Raw genomic sequence first — 23,123 nt, forward strand, 5'->3', positions numbered from 1 at the left:
AAGAAAAATATATTAGGACATGTTATACTGCGCCCCATAAACACAAACAAGCCTAGTAAAGAAGACATGGATCCAGCCCTTTAAAGATTATCTTTCACTGTATTATGTTTGTTTGATTGTATGTTTACCATTTGCTAATTCGCCAAAAAAACAACAACGCCCATTTTACCATCTCTGAAGTACTAACGATGTTAGCTATGGGCGTATCAATTTCGAATCTTATGTCCTTTTTCTTAGACGGAAAAAAAATCATAGATCGAGATAGAAGAGAACCACTATAAATCTGTACTTGTGTAGTCTGTACTGAATGTACAGTGTGCAGCTTTCATTCAACGACTTGGTTGCATTTAGGGACAAAACAAAACACCATTGTCAAACTGTCTCTCCACATAAATAAAGAACTGGTAATCGGATACCTTAGTATCACATAATTCTTTGTACAAAAATATTTGGAAAATTACGATTTGAAATGACTAAATAAATATATAATGTTATGTATATTAACAGAAAGGTAAACTTCTAAGAACGTGAGGCTGAAACACGGACTAGTGAGAGATTTCATGTTTGTCACAATGACGTCTAAAAGCCCCGCCAGGGATGTGGTTAGACCTATTTTAGGGGGGCTGAAGCTACCCCAAAATGTTCCTAAGCCCCCCCCCCCCCAAATGATAATAAAAACAACAATAACAATTTGATTTATCAATAACTGTATCCTCATTCATATTTAGACGGCAACTAATTATATATATCCAGCTACCAAAAGTAGCCGAAAAGTCGGAACTTGGACAGAAGTACTCGTTGCATTTGAATTGTGGCAGCTTTCAGAGCATTAAGGGTGCGTTCACACTTGTAGTTCGGTTAGTTTGGTTAGTTTGGTTCGTTTGGTCCGGACCAAAAAACAAAAACAAAACATATAGTCCTGGTCCGCTTAGCGTTCACACTGGCATTTTTAACAGCGAACCTAAAGTTACCGAACCAAAGGCATAGGGAGACGGTCACAACCTGATTGGTCGGCTTATATGACGTAGGAGCTCGTTTACCGAACATGCAAAACAAAGCTGTGTGCGGATTACACACGCGGGCATTTTATGTGTGTACATATGGCATTATTTTTACCAGCTGAGAACTCATGAAGAGCTCATGAAATGTTCAAAACATTCAAAACAGCTGTGTGCTGGATTAAACGCGATCATTTTATGCGTGTGGCATTATTTTTACCTGCTGAGAACTCATGAAGAGCTCATAAAATGTTCAAAACATTCAAAACAGCAGCAGGATTTCCTCCGTTGTGCAGAAAAGAGACGGCCATTCTGTCGTCTGTCCCTGCTAATAATGGGCAACACGTCCTTTGATGAGAATAACCAGGTATGCTTTTTGTGCATTTTTTCTAGCATTTTCGAAACATGCTCGTCGGACAAAATATTGATGAGGCACTTCCTCGTTGCTCCACGTTTGCCCTCTAACGTTAACGTTACTCATTTTGGACACACCGATCTTTCTGCGTCGTTAAATCAGCTGACTATGGGTCGCATCTTGTGACATTACGTCCGGTTTTGGGTCCGTTTACATGTCTTTGGTCCGTGTTGCGTTCATATATCAATCGAACCGCACCAGAGTTCGTTTGGAAGCGGACCGAGACCCATCTTTTTAGCGGTCTCGGCCCGCTTGTTTGGTGCGCACCAGGGTTCGGATGGCAGCGTTCACATATGTTCAAATGAACCGCACTAACCGAGCAACCGCACCAGGGTTCGTTTTAATCGAACCAAACATGACAAGTGTGAACACACCCTAAGACTGCTCCAAGTAGCCTAACGCTCGTTTTACACATACTCCGTTTGCAGGGTGTATTTTTTTCCCGTACCTATGTTTACGGATTACAGCTTTTACACTACATGCGGTTGCGGTCCGGCGATACATTCCAGGAGTATACATTCCACCGTATAGAGCAGTGCGGAGATCGTTTCTGCTTCAAGTCTATTTTTTCGCAGTGCTGGATGCGCTGAATTAAAGTGACAGTGCAATGTTTGCATTAAAATGAACATGTATTGACGTTAAAAGAATTGCAGTTATGACAATTAAGCCTTGTTCAGTAGCCTAAACCTTTAAATTTGAAATAAAAATAATGAATAAATGCTGTGTTCGTACGGCTGATTGTGGTATTGTGGTAAACCACAACAGTGCGCACGGCTCCTGTATCGGCAACTTAGTTTGGTCTGAACTCGCTATTGGTGAAAGGAAGATTGGTAAGTGTCGTGAATCGTGATGCAGAGTCAAACTGTAAGTTGTTTTTAATTACCTGCTTATGTAACACAGGTCAGAATTAAGCTGTTCAGAAAAAAAGATAATTATATACAAATGGTAATATAATAACTATATTTCTATTCAAAATGCTGAATAAATATGTCACCAATGTTGTTCTGCTGTGCTATTAAACATTTAAAATGATCAAAATAATTTTGATAGCTGATTGAAGCGTGACCTCCTTTAAGGACGGGCACTGTGCATGACGTCACTTAGACGAGACGAAATAATCGTAGAAAGAGCACGCGCTTCGCAGATCGCGGGTGTAATAGGAGTAGACAAAAAGGCAAATATATACATCATCCTTGTTTAATATGCATAAATAATATGTTATGTGATGTTGTAACACTTATATAAATGTTATTTAGGTCATTTTAGCGTGATGATTGATTATTTTTCAAGTGGATGATAGCCGATTGCTAGGCCTGTAGTGACATTTTGGTTTATTTCTGTTTTGAAACCCCCCTGGATTTGGTGAGTTTCAAAAATAATATAATGTTTGATTCTCTAAAATGAAGTGCTAATGAGTTACATTAACCCTTTGAAGTGTTTTATGCGAGTTTATATTTATTTATTGTGTGGATGAGAAAATTATCATTTATGTAAATGATTTGTTAGGTATTTATTGATATTGAGTATTTTACACCCAGTTGAGTTGGTGTATGAACGATGTGTTGGGTTTAAATGTCATTATTTGCCTATGATGTTTTTTTTTGTGTTTTTTTTGAGAGCCCGGAATAAGATGTGATTGTCACCCTGAGATCAGGCCACCCACCTTAGAACCCTGAAAGAGATCAGAAGAACTTCTGAGATTCATCAAGTGATCTGTGCCTTCTCTGCTGTTACAAGTGGAATCAGTTCAGCTTTATTGGTATTTGTCAATTGCCCCAACATTGCACTGAACTTATTGTTACACTGTGGAACGTTACACTGCAAGACATTTGCACTACGAGTACACCAAGAGATTTTGCATTCATTTGATTTATCACTTGGAATCTTTTTTTATTTACTATTTCCCTTTACATTTCACGGACTGAGAACTGTTCATCTACAGTGAATTACTGTTAAGTTTTATTTTCAGTTAAACCTATTTTTCTCGAAGCAATCTGTTTATTGAAATTGTATTTTCTTTTGTGAGTAAAGGGTTCTAATTCAGCCAAGGTAATAGGAAACCAAGCTCCAAAATAATAGAAGTTAGAAAGAGACATCCAACTAAAATAGAATTTAAACAAACTAAACCCCAATGATTTAAATAAATCACATTATTATTATTATTAAAAAGACTATTTAAATACCAAAGTCAACAAAAATATATAATTAGATAAAATAACCACAAAGGAGCTCAAACATACATTTCTTAAAGGGAAAGACACTTTCTTTGGTGGTTATAAATGTCTTGTTTTACTATTTTTTTAGTCATTTTCCTGGTTTCTGTGTTGATGTGATTTTACCTTATTTCTTGCCCTCTGTAGCGAACCTAGTATTCTGGTTCATTACTGTGTATCCTGACACAGATACATAAAGAAAACAGTAGCTACGGCTCACTAATAGCGCTATTGGTTACACTTACCTTTAGATACGTTTTCTTGAGGTAAAGAAAAGGGGATATTTTGGTTTGCTATGGAAAACTAGCTAGAGTGAACAAGCAAAATACAAGATTTTGCAAACGCGTTACAAATACCCTCGGGCTAAGCCCCCCCTGTCTTCCAATCCTAGTGACGTCCCTGGTTCCGGTCAAAGGATGTATTCCTTTTAGCAACCACCGTTTTGAAGACACAATAAAGTTTTTAAAAAAAAATTACAACCAGGTTATAACTAGTGTATTAGTTTTATATCATAGATCAAAATGTGAAAATATTTAGAGGCTTTTGTTAACCACCAATTCAAAAACCCATAGAGTTTAAAGGGGTGATGAATTGAGAAATCAACTTTCTGTTGAGCTTTTGATATAAAAAGTCATGGTAATATTAGATTATCCTGCAAGTTTCAGAGCTGAAAACCTCCTTGTTAGTCAAAGAAAAGCTTTTATAGACACCAGGCCCAGAAAACTAGTGTTTGCTTCTACTGACGTCAGTGCGCGACGAAACACACACCTCTAGAGAATAAGCTTGTGAAGTTCAGTAGCCTCACCCACAGACTCATGGGATCACGCAAGCAGCAGCAATAAACAAGCTGAAGATTATAGCAAGACACTGCGCTATCCCTGGTTGTGGAAGAACACAGTCGCTGCATAAGCTTCCTTTGGATCCTAACGTTAAGAATGTGTGGTTGAACTTTATTTTTAATGAAGTTCCAGTTCACGTGCGTGGGAAAGACATGGTGTTCACTTAAATCACCGCAGGATTGTTTGCAAACAAATCTCAGTCACAATGCTATTCTACTATATTGGATCCAACAGGAAGAATGTTGCAACACTTGTGAGTAAAACGTGTTTTAAAAAAAAAAAAGTAATAGTATTGCATTGTTTTCTCAAAAACGGAAGCCCGTCGGCAGGCCGATGAATCTCGTAATATTCCTTTTGTTCTGCTGTTCTCTCTCTCTTGACGTGACATTTTGAAGGGCGCGCCCGCCTACAAAGTGACGTCATAACTTCGGCACTCTATAAGCACGTCTAATTCAGTAGCCCCAGCCACTTAATTGTGGAGTTGTTCGGATCATGCTAGCCAGCAGCAATAAACATGCCGCTATTCTTGGTTGTGGAAGAACGCAGTCGCTGCATAAGCTTCCTTCGGATCCTAATATTAGGAATGTGTGGTAGTTCATTTATTTTTAATGAAGTTCCAGCTCACGAGGGGAAGATGTTGTACGCGTGTTCGCTTCATTTCACTGTGGAATCGTTTGTAAACAAGTTTCAGGTCAATCTGGATTTGCAGACATAAACAATGCTGTGCCTTCTATATTGGATCCAACAGGAATGGTGCAACACACTTATGTGAGTAAAGGCCCTTTCACACAGGACGTGTAGCGAAAAAGTGAAGCGAATAAGCAAATGTTGTGTCAAAAGCATTCACATCAGCCGTGACACGAATCTGCAACGTTTCAGAGCTCCAACGTTTCAAAACATTTGCGGCAACAGCTGAGAAAACATGGACACTTCATCCTTCAGTGAAGACGAGTTTTTCATTTTATTTAAAAGACAGAAAAGAGGTTCTGAAGGGGTATGCTGATCTTGTATAGGAGCTAAAACTATCATTGCCAGTTCTGCACTTACTTTCGAAAGTCTGGGACAATTGGAGGGGCTCCTTCAGAGGCAGCAGCTAATCTGACGAGATAGACTGCACTTCAGGGAATCGATACAGAACAGCTGTTTCCAGTTGAGTCATAATGTAAACATTTATAAGTGCCAAAAACTTACTGATGGCAACAATTTTACTTTCCATAGTCGTGGACGCAAGGTTTATATATAAAAAAAAAAAACATTTTAAAAAGGTTAAGTTATTGCCGTCTGTAGCATACAGTGGGTAAACACAGCTGCTGGTATACAACTTTAAAGGGTACTTCAGCGCTAGGAAGATGAATCTGTATTTAAACTGGGTCGTTAATGTAGTAGACGTGAAATTATTTTTGAATTTGGTACTTTCTAGACAGATAAGACAGAAAATGAATTTGTCTCATGGGGATGAAAGACAACAATTAAATGCTTCGCTGCCCTACGAGGCCACTCCCAAAGCCAGCTACTGAATCACTGTGACTGGATCACGGTCCCCACGTGTTCTTTTTCACAAAATCAGTTCAGTTAAGCCTAGTTCACACTGCCTGATTTTGACCTGCCGACATGTTTTGCAAAATAGCCGACAAATGCCCGAGATCATAGGCAAATGATCGTGCACGCAAATGACTATCACGCAGTGTGAATGATCAAAGACGTGATCAGAGTAAATCGCTGACGAGTCACCGACGTATTATATTATTTGGCATGCTATTTGGCATGCTAAATATCTGGACCTGTTGGCGATTGAAACTCCTGTTGTGTGAAATGTGTTCTGGCCATAGACTGTAAAAAAATATGGACGATGCGACATCATCTGTTTCCACTTGGCCGAGTTGAAGCTTTCAGGCGGCCTGCACGGCGCTGACATCTTGGGACCGGAGTCTGCGCAGTAGTGATTTTGGGAACGGAGTTGCGCAGTAGAGAGCAGGAAGTACAGCTGCGATATCAAAAGCCCGCCCACACTCTCACAGATGGTAAATGGTAAATGGACTGCATTTATATAGCGCTTTTATCCAAAGCGCTTTACATTTTTGCCTCACATTCACCCATTCATACACCGACGGCGATGTCAGCCATGTAAGGCGCCATCCAGCTCGTCGGGAGCAGCTGGGGTTAGGTGTCTTGCTCATGGACACTTCGACACTTGGTCAGGTGGAACCGGGGATTGAACCACCAACCTTTCGGTTTGTAGACAACCTACATGAACCACTGAGCCACTGCCGCCCCATATGCAGATGCAGAACAATTAATTATATTGGTGTGAAATAAACAGTCATGGAAATGTAGAAATTACAAAGCTACAATCTGCTCCCAAAACCCCCCCAAAAAAGGTCAGTTAGTGCCTCAGTGACAACAGAAATCTTTCCTGTAGCTCAATGAGTAGAGCATGGCGCTAGCAACGCCAAGGTCATGGGTTTGATTCCCAGGGAAAGCAAGAATTGACAAAAATGTAAAATGTGTACCTTGAATGAAATGTAAGTCGCTTTGGATAAAAGCGTCTGCCAAATGCATAAATGTAAATGTAAACTTCACTCAGAGAAGACGTCAATCTCAACTGTTTATCATGACGTCACACACCCTGTTTTTATAGCTCTTGAAATGAAATGGTAACAGCCTTCAATGACACAAACTAGGGCTGGGCGATATGGCCAAAATTTCATATCCCTATATAGCTCATTTGATATCCCGATAACGATATACATAACGATATAGCAATTTTTCTGTTAATTCAGTTTATGAATAGTCTATGCAAAATTGCAATGTGGAAATGCAGTTTGAAATGATATACAAAACATAAATAAAGGTAGTATGGACTACATTTTTATTTTATTTAGAACCTTTTTTTAAAGCAAGACTGTTGGTAAAGTTAACACCTGCCTAGGGATGTTAACCAATGACCGCGTTTGACCGATGGCTGACCGTATCAACGTTAACCGATCAAAGTTGTCAGTTAAAATAAATAAAAAAGTGATCTCTAAATTAGGCTATTATAGACAGTGGACTAAACGCTACTACAGTTGGCCGTCTCATTCCAAAATCTTTTTGTGTGATTGAACATATCCCTCGCACTCAATTTTTCATAACTCGCCTGTTTGTACTTAATAAACCAATAAAAACATTTGGCGCGAGGTCACAGCGTTTGGGTTTGCGCGCTCACAAGGTTTGCAAAAAGTAAACACTCGAGGTTAGAGCCAGAGCAGACGGCAGTATGAAGCGTGCATCTCGCTTAAGATGGGCTTACATTTGGAAATATATTGCATCTTCATTTCAGTGGTAACACATAAGGTGTTGATCGTCTTTCTTTATTATTGTTAGCACTACCTCGAACTAAAGCGGCGTCACTTCGGAGCTGTCATTTTCTTAAATGAGCTGCGGCAATGATTCAAATGAGCTTCTAACGCTGGACAAACGCCTTTATTTTCAACGCGATCACCTTGTACCCAAACCATTTCAAAACTAAGGAGCCATTTGTCCTCTGATTACAAACAAGCTCCTTTGCGGCGCGTTTGCGGGACTCGTGTTTCGCGCTGTGGGGGATTTTAAAAAAGTGACGTGAGTGGAAGGGAGGCGGCAGCGCTAGGACAGTGTGCGTGCGCGTGTGTGTGTGTGAGTGAGAGAGCGAGAGAAAGACAGAGGGAGCGCGGCTCGCGGCTGTTATTTCAAATAGCGCATAGCAGCATATTTTAAACTAATCGGTTAACCGGTTTTAACCGGCTAATGAGGCTCGGTGGTCGGTCAAGAAAATGTTTAGTTTTCGCCATCCCTACACCTGCCATTAAAATATTTCAATATATGGCTATGGTGTGCCACGCGTAAAAGCCCGTTGCAGCGAATGTGTCTGAAGTTTGTTTTGAGCGCTTATGCCACTATTCTGGCATAATTACTCTGAGAATTACCCTGGTCTGAACCGCGTCTACTACCGTCTTCCTCCATGTTTGTTTATGTATTGCAGCGTGCATGGGCATGCCGTGGCGTGAGGTAAAATTCTGCCATAAACGCCTTATCGTGGCGTAAACGATAGAGCCTTATGTAAAACGATCGACATTTACTATTGTCCAGACGATATATTTCGTCATATCGCCCAGCCCTAACACAAACTAACTCTGCGGGGAAAATATTTGAAGTGTAATTGTATTGTTTAGTTTGCCTCACGTCCATTAGAAAACAGAGGGGCACCTATAATGGGACCGGTCACCGAAAGCTTCAATTTCTGAGAGGGGTGCTGCAGGCTTGGTTTTGCCTGAAAATTACATCTGTGATGACCGACAGCCAATGAGAGGGCGAGATACAGGGCAGCGGGAGGTTTAGAGAGGAGTTATAGACAGATTATCAGTATTTTAATAGATATATTTACAATTCTATCAAACAGAAACAAAGCCCAAACATTTGCCCGTCCAGCGGAAGCAGCAGCACATTGCAAAATAATTTATTTACCTCAAACTCTCTTTGCAGAACACAATCCTTGCTCCCTCTGTCTCTCCAACAAGTTCCTCCGCCATAATCTTTTTTCAATCATCAGCACACAGATGATTTGTAGACAATTTTCTGCAGTTTTTCATTTTAATAACAATTCCAAGTCTAGTGCGGGAACTCCGGTCTGACGCACTTGTTTACTTGTCACATCGCACGTGTAGTTGGGAAACATAGTTTGCTCACCGGAGAAAGAGAGTTGTCGGCGATTCTTCCTCTTGTTCAGTCATGCAGTGTGAACTCCTGTCGTCAAACCATCGTGCAGTGTGAACACAGCAGTGACTGAATGATACCCCAGATAGTCATGCAGTGTGAAAAGAGCAGTGACACGACGAGTTTGAAAATCGTGCCGTCTGAACTAGGCTTAACCCTTCAGAGGACATTCCAACTTAAGCCGGGTGCACACTGTGATTTTGGCCACGATTTGGCTGTCTGAGACAAATCTAGCAAATCCTAAAAGATTCCTCTGATCCTAGGCTAAAGTCTGACGTCTTTGGTCGTTAGTTTGACATGTTCACCGGCAGCCGATTAATGACCGCTGCGATCAAATTTTACCTCAGACGAAATTCTGGCAGTGTCAGAAGATTTGGCACACGATCCTGCAGTGTGACTTCTCCTACGAAGACAGTCAAATATCTCCACTTTTCAAGACAGACTATGACCAAAACGAGAGCTAGAGATTTCTTTGTAGCCAGCATTTCAGTCCCGTGCATACCTGTCAACACTCCCGCTTTTGCCGGGAGTCTCCCGTATTTCACACCCATCTCCCACCCCCCTTCCGTTTTGTAATTTCTCCCGGAAATCTCCGAGAAGGGGTTCAATCTTCAACTGGCTGGGAGGAGCCGCCACTGGGTGGTCATGTGACCTGTCAGTGGGTGGTGGGAGCTGCCAGTCTCATTCTGGGTGGTCACGTGATCTGCCGGTGGGCGGGCTGGTGGCTGCCAGTCTCAGCCGCTGCTGAGCTATGAGTATAAAATGTTCTCTTTCACTCTCGCTGCATGGAAATACAATATTTTAATATCATAAATATACTCTTAGGAATCTATTATTTTGTATGATTGATAAATTTAGAATGGTTTGTCACTAATAAGGCAGTCAAATGTGCGTGATCATGACTGGGTGCTGACGCTTGACTGGCCACGTCCAACCAGCGGCTGTCGAGCTACGAGTATAACGCGTTCTCTATCACTGAAACTACAATGAAAAACATACTTTTATGATCGTGAATATAATCTTAGGAATCCATTATTGTGAATGATAGACGTTTTAGACGGGTTTCTCACTAATAAGGCAGTCAAATGAGCGTGATCATGACTGGGTGCTTAATGACGCTTGACTGGCCACGTCCAACCAGCCGCTGTCGAGTATAACGCGTTCTTTATCACTGAAACTACAATGAAAAACATACTTTTATGATCGTGAATATAATCTTAGGAATCCATTTTGTTGAATGATAGACGTTTTAGACGGGTTTGTCACTAATAAGGCAGTCAAATGAGCGTGATCATGACTGGGTGCTTAATGACGCTTGACATGGCCACGTCCAACCAGCCGCTGTCGAGCTACGAGTATAACGCGTTCTTTATCACTGAAACTACAATGAAAAACATACTTTTATTATTGTGAATATAATCTTAAGAATCCATTATTGTGAATGATAGACGTTTTAGACGGGTTTCTCACTAATAAGGCAGTCAAATGAGCGTGATCATGACTGGGTGCTTAATGACGCTTGACTGGCCACGTCCAACCAGCCGCTGTCGAGTATAACGCGTTCTTTATCACTGAAACTACAATGAAAAACATACTTTTATTATTGTGAATATAGTCTTAGGAATCCATTATTGTGAATGATAGACGTTTTAGACGGTTTTCTCACTAATAAGGCAGTCAAATGTGCGTGATCATGACTGGGTGCTGACGCTTGACTGGCCACGTCCAACCAGCCGCTGTCGAGCTACGAGTAACGCGTTCTCTATCACTGAAACTACAATGAAAAACATACTTTTATGATCGTGAATATAATCTTAGGAATCCATTTTGTTGAATGATAGACGTTTTAGACGGGTTTCTCACTAATAAGGCAGTCAAATGTGCGTGATCATGACTGGGTGCTGACGCTTGACTGGCCACGTCCAACCAGCCGCTGTCGAGTATAACGCGTTCTCTATCACTGAAACTACAATGAAAAACATACTTTTATGATTGTGAATATAATCTTAGGAATCCATTATTGTGAATGATAGACGTTTTAGACGGTTTTCTCACTAATAAGGCAGTCAAATGTGCGTGATCATGACTGGGTGCTGACGCTTGACTGGCCACGTCCAACCAGCCGCTGTCGAGCTACGAGTAACGCGTTCTCTATCACTGAAACTACAATGAAAAACATACTTTTATGATCGTGAATATAATCTTAGGAATCCATTTTGTTGAATGATAGACGTTTTAGACGGGTTTGTCACTAATAAGGCAGTCAAATGAGCGTGATCATGACTGGGTGCTTAATGACGCTTGACTGGCCACGTCCAACCAGCCGCTGTCGAGTATAACGCGTTCTCTATCACTGAAACTACAATGAAAAACATACTTTTATGATTGTGAATATAATCTTAGGAATCCATTATTGTGAATGATAGACGTTTTAGACGGTTTTCTCACTAATAAGGCAGTCAAATGTGCGTGATCATGACTGGGTGCTGACGCTTGACTGGCCACGTCCAACCAGCCGCTGTCGAGCTACGAGTAACGCGTTCTCTATCACTGAAACTACAATGAAAAACATACTTTTATGATCGTGAATATAATCTTAGGAATCCATTTTGTTGAATGATAGACGTTTTAGACGGGTTTGTCACTAATAAGGCAGTCAAATGAGCGTGATCATGACTGGGTGCTTAATGACGCTTGACTGGCCACGTCCAACCAGCCGCTGTCGAGCTACGAGTATAACGCGTTCTTTATCACTGAAACTACAATGAAAAACATACTTTTATTATTGTGAATATAATCTTAAGAATCCATTATTGTGAATGATAGACGTTTTAGACGGGTTTCTCACTAATAAGGCAGTCAAATGAGCGTGATCATGACTGGGTGCTTAATGACGCTTGACTGGCCACGTCCAACCAGCCGCTGTCGAGTATAACGCGTTCTTTATCACTGAAACTACAATGAAAAACATACTTTTATTATTGTGAATATAGTCTTAGGAATCCATTATTGTGAATGATAGACGTTTTAGACGGTTTTCTCACTAATAAGGCAGTCAAATGTGCGTGATCATGACTGGGTGCTGACGCTTGACTGGCCACGTCCAACCAGCCGCTGTCGAGCTACGAGTAACGCGTTCTCTATCACTGAAACTACAATGAAAAACATACTTTTATGATCGTGAATATAATCTTAGGAATCCATTTTGTTGAATGATAGACGTTTTAGACGGGTTTCTCACTAATAAGGCAATCAAATGTGCGTGATCATGACTGGGTGCTGACGCTTGACTGGCCACGTCCAACCAGCCGCTGTCGAGTATAACGCGTTCTCTATCACTGAAACTACAATGAAAAACATACTTTTATGATTGTGAATATAATCTTAGGAATCCATTATTGTGAATGATAGACGTTTTAGACGGTTTTCTCACTAATAAGGCAGTCAAATGTGCGTGATCATGACTGGGTGCTGACGCTTGACTGGCCACGTCCAACCAGCCGCTGTCGAGCTACGAGTAACGCGTTCTCTATCACTGAAACTACAATGAAAAACATACTTTTATGATCGTGAATATAATCTTAGGAATCCATTTTGTTGAATGATAGACGTTTTAGACGGGTTTGTCACTAATAAGGCAGTCAAATGAGCGTGATCATGACTGGGTGCTTAATGACGCTTGACTGGCCACGTCCAACCAGCCGCTGTCGAGCTACGAGTATAACGCGTTCTTTATCACTGAAACTACAATGAAAAACATACTTTTATTATTGTGAATATAATCTTAAGAATCCATTATTGTGAATGATAGACGTTTTAGACGGGTTTCTCACTAATAAGGCAGTCAAATGAGCGTGATCATGACTGGGTGCTTAATGACGCTTGACTGGCCAACCAGCCGCTGTCGAGCGAAACATTCGTTTTAAAGGGGAATTTCCAAATATTTAATTTGTCTTTTTAAATGCGGGTCACTATTTTATATCATCTGTATTAATCATTTTCTTAACAAACGTTAGCCTATATAGGCTATGCAAGTTTTTTTTAATGGCTATATTTTATTGTTGTTTAATTATTTTCATAAAAAAAGGCTAATAACGAGAAGAAGAAAAAAATCGTTTTTTAAAGTATAATTAAAGAGGAAATTGTGAGTTAGGCAATATCATATGAATGCTATTTTCCACAACAAAATGTTACAGGTCAAAGTTGTCTTTCTTTCTTTCTTTCTTTCTTTCTTTCTTTCCATATATATATATATATATATATATATAATGGATTCAAACAAAGTATAGTGGATCTCTCAGCAAAGTTTTGTTCTCGAATAATCCACCGTTTTTGAAAGGCTAGTTAATAATTTAAGTGTGCCATAGCAGTTTTATATTTCATATAGCCCTGGAATAATTACTTTTTTCCACACATTTCATATTTTTGCAATTCAAATATTATTTTTAGAACACAAATCTAAAAATTTCATTACATTATTTGGGCAATTGTGATTATAGCAGGGGCGTAGCGGGGAGTGACGATTCTAAGGGCCCGTGCTCTTTTGGGGCTTCCAGAGATCATTTTTATTAGTAGTAACAGTACTAGTAGTAATTAAATATAAATTGTAAATGTAAAATCTACCAGAGTAACAAAAAAAAATATATGTCTTATTTCTGCATTTCTGGCAAAAAAAATTCTCCCCCCATTTAGGCTAGTAGGCTACTGCATGGTTCGGTGTTGTTCTGCGTTGGTGATCAAAACCGAGGCTACAGCGATAGATAGTCTATTCAATAGGTTTTTCACCACTGAAAATAAAAAGAATGTAGAACGTCAAATAATTCCAGCACAACGCTTCAGTTAACGGTCACAAAGTGCAAGATTAGATGTGTAAGTTAATTAACTAAACAGCTGTGACAGCTGTGAATTTATCCTCATTACTCCAGTCTAACGATACATAATCATTCAGAAATCATTCTAATATGAGGATTTGAAGGATTCAACAAACATTCATGACTATTATCAGTGCTGAAAACAGTTTTCTCAGGATAATTTAATGAATAGAAAGTTCAAAAGAACACCTTTTTTTCTAAATATAAAGCTTTTGCAACATTAATAATGTCTATAATCTCACTTGATCATTTTAATGCATCCTTGCTGAATAAATCATTAATTCATTTATTTAAGTTCTTTCTCAAAAATAATAATAATAATTAATCAAATAATCCACAAAAAAAAGGTTATAGGCCTACACAACTGCTTTCAACATTGATAATAATCATTAATGCTTCTTGAGCAGTGAATCATCAAATGAGAATTATTAGTGAAGGATCATGTAAAACAGAAGACTGGAGTAATGATGATAAACTCAGCTTTGATCACAGGAATAAATTATATATTCCCATACTAGAGAAGTTATTTTACATTTGAATAATATTTCACAATATTATAGCTTTTTTTGTATTTTAATAACATAAATGCAGCATTAGTGAGCAGAAGAGACTTCTTTAAAAGCATTTTTAAAAATCATTACCATTCTCAAACTTTTGTTTGAGTAGTATAATTAATGGGCTGACAATGATTTTGGATCGCTATAGGTTGGCCTGTAGCCTATGTTTAGGGGGCCCAACCTCATATGAAGGGGGCCCTTTCATATGAAATACATTATTTTATTATTGTGAATATAATCTTAGGAATATGTTCTTTTGTATAATAAACATTTGAGAGGGGTTTCTCACTATTAAAGCAGTCAACGCGTTATGGGCCTTTCACACAGAACGCGGCAACGGCACCGCTGCGTACTCGTAGCTCGACAGCGGCTGGTTGGCCAGTCAAGCTTCATTAAGCACCCAGTCATGATCACGCTCATTTGACTGCCTTATTAGTGAGAAACCCGTCTAAAACGTCTATCATTCACAATAATGGATTCTTAAGATTATATTCACAATAATAAAAGTATGTTTTTCATTGTAGTTTCAGTGATAGAGAACGCGTTATACTCGTAGCTCGACAGCGGCTGGTTGGACGTGGCCAGTCAAGCGTCATTAAGCACCCAGTCATGATCACGCACATTTGACTGCCTTATTAGTGAGAAACCCGTCTAAAACGTCTATCATTCAAAAAAATGGATTCCTAAGATTATATTCACAATAATAAAAGTATGTTTTTCATTGTAGTTTCAGTGATAGAGAACGCGTTATACTCGTAGCTCGACAGCGGCTGGTTGGACGTGGCCAGTCAAGCGTCATTAAGCACCCAGTCATGATCACGCTCATTTGACTGCCTTATTAGTGAGAAACCAGTCTAAATCATCAATCATACAAAATAATAGACTACTAAGATTATATTCACAATCATAAAAGTATGTTTTTCATTGTAGTTTCAGTGATACAGAACGCGTTATACTCGACAGCGGCTGGTTGGACGTGGCCAGTCAGCCGTCATTAAGCACCCAGTCATGATCACGCACATTTGACTGCCTTATTAGTGAGAAACCCGTCTAAAACGTCTATCATTCAAAAAAATGGATTCCTAAGATTATATTCACAATAATAAAAGTATGTTTTTCATTGTAGTTTCAGTGATAGAGAACGCGTTATACTCGTAGCTCGACAGCGGCTGGTTGGACGTGGCCAGTCAAGCGTCATTAAGCACCAGTCATGATCACGCTCATTTGACTGCCTTATTAGTGACAAACCCGTCTAAAACGTCTATCATTCAAAAAAATGGATTCCTAAGGTTATATTCACAATCATAAAAGTATGTTTTTCATTGTAGTTTCAGTGATAGAGAACGCGTTATACTCGACAGCCGCTGGTTGGACGTGGCCAGTCAAGCGTCAGCACCCAGTCATGATCACGCACATTTGACTGCCTTATTAGTGAGAAACCCGTCTAAATCATCAAACATACAAAATAATAGATTCCCAAGAGTATATTTTTGATATTACAATATTGTATTTCCATGCAGCGAGAGTGAAAGAGAACATGTTATACTCATAGCTCAGCAGCGGCTGAGACTGGCAGCCACCGGCAGATCACGTGACCACCCAGAATGAGACTGGCAGCTCCCACCACCCACTGACAGGTCACATGACCACCCAGTGGCGGCTCCTCCCAGCCAGTTGAAGATTGAACCCCTACTGAATCTCCCGTAATTTGGATGGCCCAAAACTGGTTCTTTGAATAATCACAAATATGTTATTCCAAGGTTGTTCAGTTGCCAGATCTTGTATGAAATGGCAATTCATATAATCGACACATTGCACAAATTTCAAACCCTTTGTGGCCTCGACCTAGGAACCTAGTTGCGCTGTTGATATCTGCGCAGGGTGCGGGAAGTTGAATCAAGCATCATTAGTTGAGACCATGGTAGAGAGAAATACTCCACTAAATAATTATTTTCTGTAATCCCCTGACTTACATTATATGATCACGAGTTTATTCATGCAAATGCTTTTAAAACATTTAAGAGCGACAAGACAGAGAATGTGCTGTATGAAAAACTCCCAGATTCAAGTTCTATTTCGCGCTTTAACAAACAATAACACACACAATTATGCCAATACACCAGTTGTTAAGTTTCTTCATAAGAGCAGCCTTAAAAAGTTAAATAACATCTTAAATGAGTTTAAAGAGGTGTGAGAAAATGAGATGTGTGTGAGATAGGCTGCGCATCATGTGCGACAGCGGAAGATCTTTTAAAGTGACAGTAACCACTTATAATGACAATGTAAAGAACAAAATTAATTTCTCACTAAATATGCTCTGCTCTTGACTAAATAACTTTAGTACCTTTTAATAAGGATTAATCTATTTATAATTCATAATGTATGTAGTGCAAACTGATAACATGTATTTTTCCTACTTGTTAAGTTCTTTAGCACTGGTAAAAATGAAATGTGAATATTCTTTTTTTAATTCACTTAAATTAAAAGTTATATTTTTTTGAAGCTTACTAAATGTTAGTGTGTTATTTCATTTAAGTGTGAATTAAATATTATTTCATAGAGACATCAGAAGCTGTATTACTATCAGTGATATTGGCCTAAAAAGATAAAAAGGTTCCATTAAACAATTTTTTATGTTGTTTCTACATAAATTTGGAGCTAATATACATATTATAAATATATATGTTTTAATGGCAATTAATTAAGATGAATCACAGAAAAAAATATCAATATAGTTAATTAAAAAACGAAGCAACGTATTTATTAATTTTAGATTTGAAAACATCTACCCCCCACCCCCCCAGAAGTCTCCCGGATTTTGATACCCAAATGTTAACAGGTATGGTCCCGCGTGTAATGCAGCTCACTGTCACCGAACGCGTCATTCATTGATGATATAAAACTCTGGACGAGTTTTCTCGTGCGCGTCCGTTTTTAGCGCACCTTCACTATCGTGCAGTCTGACATTAATGCCAACTGAGATCGTACAGTGTGACATAGCTTACATCGGGGATCATGTTCGTACAGTCTGACAAGGGACATTCGCAAAGCATTTTGAAAAATCGCACAGTGTGCAGGACCCTTTATTTGGAACAGTATTCTAAAGTGTTACTATATTGGGTATATTTTGTGCATCTGTTATTTGAATTAGCACTAAATAAAAAAGGGAAAAAAGCACAGACAGCCATTACTAATCGGAAACTAGTGGTTCTGTGCGTAAATATTAAATTTATTAATGATTTATTCAAAATTAAACATTTAAGAAAGGAAATATTTCACTCAATGTGTACACTTTTATAATAAAAGTGAAATGGTCTCTGTATGGCATCTACTCCAGAACGACTGTAATAAAATTGTTGCAGTATTGTCCTGTTTAACACTGAAGCTGCTTTGAAGCGATCGTCATTGTAAAAGTGCTATGTAAATAAAGTTGATTGATTAGAACACCTGAATTAAATTTGGAGAGGTTTTCCAATTCCTTTGGCAATATAGTATAGAGAAAAACATAACATACATAACACAAATTACTGGTCATCCGTTCATCAATACAAGCTAAAATAGAGCGTTGGGAACTGTAGAATGAAGAGCTATTAGTAGAAAAGAGTTCATTATAAAGAGAATATTATGAGATATATTAAGCTTCTGAAAAAATCCCAACATTAACACACAGACCATTTCTCAAGGTCAGGTACGCCAATATTATTTATATAAAATATTATTTATTGAACAATAATATTTCATGAACAATTAACAGCCATATACAAATAATAAGAAATTTGTACAATAGCAAACAGACATTCAGTCAAAAGTTAAATAAAAATAAGTTATCAAAATTAACTTCGCCCTCAATCTACACCATCTAAATTGCATTTACATGTGTGTGGTCACCAAATACTGCTAGATGCAAATGTTACTGCCTCAACACGAGGAGCCAGGGCTACAAAGTTGCTAAAGTATTGTGGGACCACTCATATCAGCCTGCTAGATGCTAAGCTGAGGGAAGAAGCAGCCAAAGACAGGAACTGTGACATCCAGAGCAGGTTTCACAGGAACTTCAGGGGCGACCAAGAGAGGAATTCTGACATGACATGCAGCTCTGACAATCCTCTTCATGTCTTATTCTGTGTCCTGAAAAACACACTACAAGCTTATAGTCTACATACATTACAATTAGAATCTTTCAAATGAAAAGTGAATATATATTTCAAATCATTTGTAGCTGATCTTAAACTCAGTACCTTAAACCATTCATGATGAAGGATTTCCCTCAAATCAATCCGTTGTCTTGGGCTTTCCTGCAGGAGGGATCGAATCAGATGGCAGCATTCTGTGCAGAACGATGGAAGAGATTCCAATTATTACTGTAAAATTTACACCTGCTATATTTGTATTAAGCAGTAAGATCCGACTATTCTATTCTGTGGTCAGAAAATAAGGAGAAATTCCTGTTTTATCCACATTGGGTGAGTCTCAATCAGCTCCCTAGTTCAGTAGTCAAGGCACTAATCAGGGATTCGGCCATTTTAAGGGCTGTTTCAATCACAGAATGCTTCCAGAGAACTGGAACCTTTGCTCTCCCACAAAAGTCCCACAATGCACCGCAAATATAAAAAAAAACGGTCTGTTAAATCATGTGAGCTAACTCACTACACATAACATCCGATAATGACATGTTAAAGGTTTTTATTTATAGAAACTATTATTTTATTATATTTCAGCTTAAACACACATCGTCAGACAAGTCATGAATAGGGTTGGGCATTGAGAACCGGTTCTAACTTGGAACCGTTTAAAAAAATAACAATGCCATTGGAATCGTTTAGAAAATCTGTTTTCGATTCCGATCATCGGTTCCAAGCGCGCAAGTTTTGGTTTCCATAGTGCCCAACTGATTTCTGGAAGTACTTGCTGGCTCTAAAGTGTTCGATTTATTTCACTTCTAGGGTGCGTTCACACTTGTCATGTTTGGTTCGATTAAAGTGAACCCTGGTGCGATTGCTCGTTTAGTGCGGTTCATTTGAACATATGTGAACGCTGCCATACTAGAAAAAACGCACAAAAAGCACACCTGGTTCTTCTCATCAAAGGACCTGTGCTGCCCATTAGTCGGTACAGTCGACGGAACTGCTGTCTCTTTTTAATAAAAGACGGCCGTCTCTTTTCTGCATACAACGGAGAAAATCCGGGTGCTGTTTTGAATGTTTCAAACATTTTATGAGCTCTTCATGAGTTCTCAGCTAGTAAAAACAATGCCATATGTACACGCATAAAATCCAGCACACAGCATTGTTTTGAATGTTCGGTAAGCAAGCTCCTTCGTCATATAAGCCAACCAATCAGGTTGTGACCGTCTCCCTATGCCTTTGGTTCGGTAACTTTAGGGTCGCTGTTAAAAATGCCAGTGTGAACGCTAGGTGGACCAGGATTATATGTTTTGTTTTTGTTTTTTTTGTCCGGACCAAACTACAAGTGTGAACTAGTGTTGTCAAAAATATCCTTGTTTTGATGTGTATTGATACTGAAATATCTGAAACGATACGATACTCAGTTTAGCTGCACTCCTCTCCGTCTAGCACCGAGTTGACACGCCCCTGCATATTCTCATTCAGCCCAGTTAACCCTCTGAGCACGGCGAACGCGCGTTCTGATGGATTTTTCCTCATGACAGCGTGTTAGTGTGTATGTGAGATCCGTCTGAATTTTGCGCGGGATTGCACATAATTTTACTAATCCCCGCAGATTTCGCGCTCAAATCTGAAGCACACGCATACCGTAATAAAGCCGCCTCTGACATACATGTGCAAACATTTGCTTCTTTTCCAGATTATTATTGGTCAAATACATTAAAAAATTCTCAGTCCACATCTTGAAGAGTATTAACGTAAACAGTTCATGAGGAATGAGTAACAGGAACAGTGTTTAGGATCCATGTGTGCGTTTGGTCTTAAAGGGATAGCAGTTATTTGTTATTCAAACTACAAAAAGACAAACGATCACACTGCTCTTGACTGATCAACTTGTGTAACTCTAATGGTTTCATCTGTAGGCTATTTAATTTTTTACAAAGAACATTATCCAATTTTATTTTAAATTTATTTTTTTATAAAAAAATTTTTTTTAAATCTTTATAAGTTTCTTACCTGAATGTCAGACCTACCTGAAAAAATAAAGCAGTCTATTTCATTTGTATCTTTTATTCTATTGTATTTATTCGTGCTATTGTTTGTAATCTGTTTATTTGTTTTTATTTTATTACCGTTTCATCTTTTTAAATTCAATTTACCATTAGAAATCAAGCTTCCTTATGCTGTGTGTAAGCTATTGCAACACAATTACCCCGTTGTAAAAAATAAATTGAGTTAGCAAATATTTGTGAGATAATTTTAATAGTAATTGATCAATGTTTATATATGAGAAAAAGCTTCAAAGCTTTATCATATAAAGTGATCTCTTCAGAATACATTTTTGATTGCCTAGACTTTTAATAGACAGACAAAAAATATATTTTTGAAAGTATATACAACGTTCCCCATGAACACAAACTAGCTAACATTTATCATTTATTTAGGGCTAAAAGTTTGCATGTATATGTAACAAGCAATTTATTTATCCTAATGTACTTTAAATAACTTTACAAGTAATGTCAGAAAGATATCAGCTTTAATGTTTTACAATGAGGACGTTGTCACGTCGCTGCATCAGTGTCCCAATGTGGTGAGCCAGTGTCCATTACTGTCCTTACCAGTACCCAAATTCAACACCACACGATTTACTGATTCATTATCTATCTTTTATAAAGCCACTTGGCTCAGGTGTTACTCTTTCCTCAATTTGTTTTGTATGATTTTGGTCTTCTTTGTTGTGATGTGTGGCTTCTTACCGTTTGACAAGCCAGGCATAGACCAGCTGTTGTCATCAATCATCCGTCTGTCTCTGGGTTCTGGGTAGCGTCCACACACCAACAGGAATAAGAGCACTCCTAGAGACCACACAGTAGCTGGTTTCCCGTGATACTTTCCCTCTGTGTGGTACTCAGGTGGGCGGTAGTCTAGAGTGCCTGTAGGAAAGAGATTTGTCTGAAGCTTGAAACACCAATGACTGATGTTATTTCATTTTAAACAATGCTGAGATGTTATGATACCAATTTAACTTGTCACAAGAACTTAATTCCCAAACTACAGGTCTGATTCGTGATACATACCACTGAATTTTTCATAGCCAGATTCCCGCAGGAGATCCCCACATCCGAAGTCAATCAGTTTGACCTCATGTGTTTCTGTGTTGATCAGCAGGTTCTCCAACTTAATATCCCGGTGAAAAACTCCACGGCGACAGCACATGTAAGCAGCCATTGTTGTCTGCGTCATGATAAAGCGCGCCGTGTCCTCATTGAGGGTGCCATCGTGAAAGTTGAGAAAATCCCACAGATCTTTACAGGGTGAGGGACGCTCCAAGACCATGATATACTGGTCAGGCTGGTCCTGCCAGTCCAGCAGCTCAATGATCTCTGGAACTTTGGGGCCATCATTAACAAGGATTAACAAGCCGACCTCTAATGGGAGCGGTGCGGGATGACCAGGCTGAAGGAAAGATCATTGTTATATGACGGTGTTATCGTTATGTCTAAAACGTTTTAAATTGAAGATCATGGGAAAATAGCGTAGCGAGTGTAGCATACTTACAGTGTAGATGTATTTCATGTTCTTTGGCTTTCTGGCAATTTTCACAGCTACCTGATCAACCCAAAAAAATGTCAAGTGCAGTAAATAGTGAAAAATATACACTAAAAAGGACTTCAGCTGGATATAGTGAGACAAAACTATTTGTTTGCTAATATTGTAAGGAAATGACAATACCTCAAGGCCATCCTCCAAGCGTTTTCCCTCAAAAACTGAGCCGTATGATCCTTCACCAAGCATTCTGCCGATTTCATACCGGCTCAAAATGTTGCCTGTTAAAAGATGAATCATTTTAGATGATTGGAGAGAAGTGAGTGTAATGTTTGAGGTTATGGCCATAAACTCACCCTCCGTTGTCCTGTCCACTCTGTTGTTGTGACCTGTTGCTGGACTGACTGGAAGGGTTTCAACCCGCTGATCTGCAGGAGGAAGGACTTCAAGACCACTGGATAGAGAGTCCTGAGGACCATGATCCTCTAGAGCACAGGCACTGTCCTGTAGAGAATTTTGATCTAAAGCGGGGAATATCAGACAAATAATAATTAAACACTGCATAGTCATAGTCATCATGGTGATTCTTCAGGAATGTTTAAAAAAATAAATGTTCTTTGATGTTTTATCTGTTAATATATAAGACATGTCCTTGAAAAAAAAATCTGATCATGACTTTGTAACATGACCACTTCATGGCACTTAATCCCATGGAACAGAAATAAATTAATTTAGTTCCCACTGATGGATACTGATTTAAACCTGATCATTACGATGCTCTAGTAAACAGAAAACAGTTAGCCAACACATTTTGAAATGGTCATATTAT

General features: G+C 38.9%; 1 protein-coding gene and 1 long non-coding RNA gene across 2 annotated transcripts; one reads left to right on the forward strand and one right to left on the reverse strand.

Moving 5' to 3' along the window:
- Positions 1-2,519: 2,519 nt before the first annotated feature.
- Positions 2,520-4,049, forward strand: LOC137071741 (uncharacterized). Its single transcript, XR_010904481.1, has 3 exons — positions 2,520-2,587; positions 2,670-2,775; positions 3,031-4,049. It is a non-coding gene; the product is annotated as an uncharacterized lncRNA (long non-coding RNA).
- A 14,583-nt stretch (positions 4,050-18,632) lies between these two features.
- Positions 18,633-22,777, reverse strand: LOC137071742 (serine/threonine-protein kinase pim-2-like). The gene is made up of 7 exons (XM_067439939.1): positions 22,651-22,777; positions 22,481-22,575; positions 22,307-22,357; positions 21,826-22,204; positions 21,505-21,681; positions 18,863-18,951; positions 18,633-18,752 (listed from the first exon to the last, which is right to left on the reverse strand). Exons 2-7 carry the CDS (start codon positions 22,541-22,543, stop codon positions 18,741-18,743), a joined length of 771 nt encoding a protein of 256 aa, XP_067296040.1. The 5' UTR covers positions 22,544-22,575; positions 22,651-22,777; the 3' UTR covers positions 18,633-18,740.
- Between the last annotated feature and the right edge of the window lie 346 nt (positions 22,778-23,123).

This window comes from Pseudorasbora parva, chromosome 3 (genome assembly GCF_024679245.1).
Source record: "Pseudorasbora parva isolate DD20220531a chromosome 3, ASM2467924v1, whole genome shotgun sequence".
Classification (NCBI taxonomy): domain Eukaryota; kingdom Metazoa; phylum Chordata; class Actinopteri; order Cypriniformes; family Gobionidae; genus Pseudorasbora; species Pseudorasbora parva.

Excerpts from the sequence above, each read along its gene's own strand:
- LOC137071742 (XM_067439939.1), bottom strand. The coding sequence starts at position 22,543 with ATGCTTGGTGAAGGATCATACGGCTCAGTTTTTGAGGGAAAACGCTTG. Across the intron at positions 22,358-22,480 it reads GCTTGGAGGATGGCCTTGAG|GTAGCTGTGAAAATTGCCAG; the intron begins GTATTGTCATTT and ends TGGGTTGATCAG. Across the intron at positions 18,952-21,504 it reads TATGCCTGGCTTGTCAAACG|AATGCTGCCATCTGATTCGA; the intron begins GTAAGAAGCCAC and ends CGTTCTGCACAG.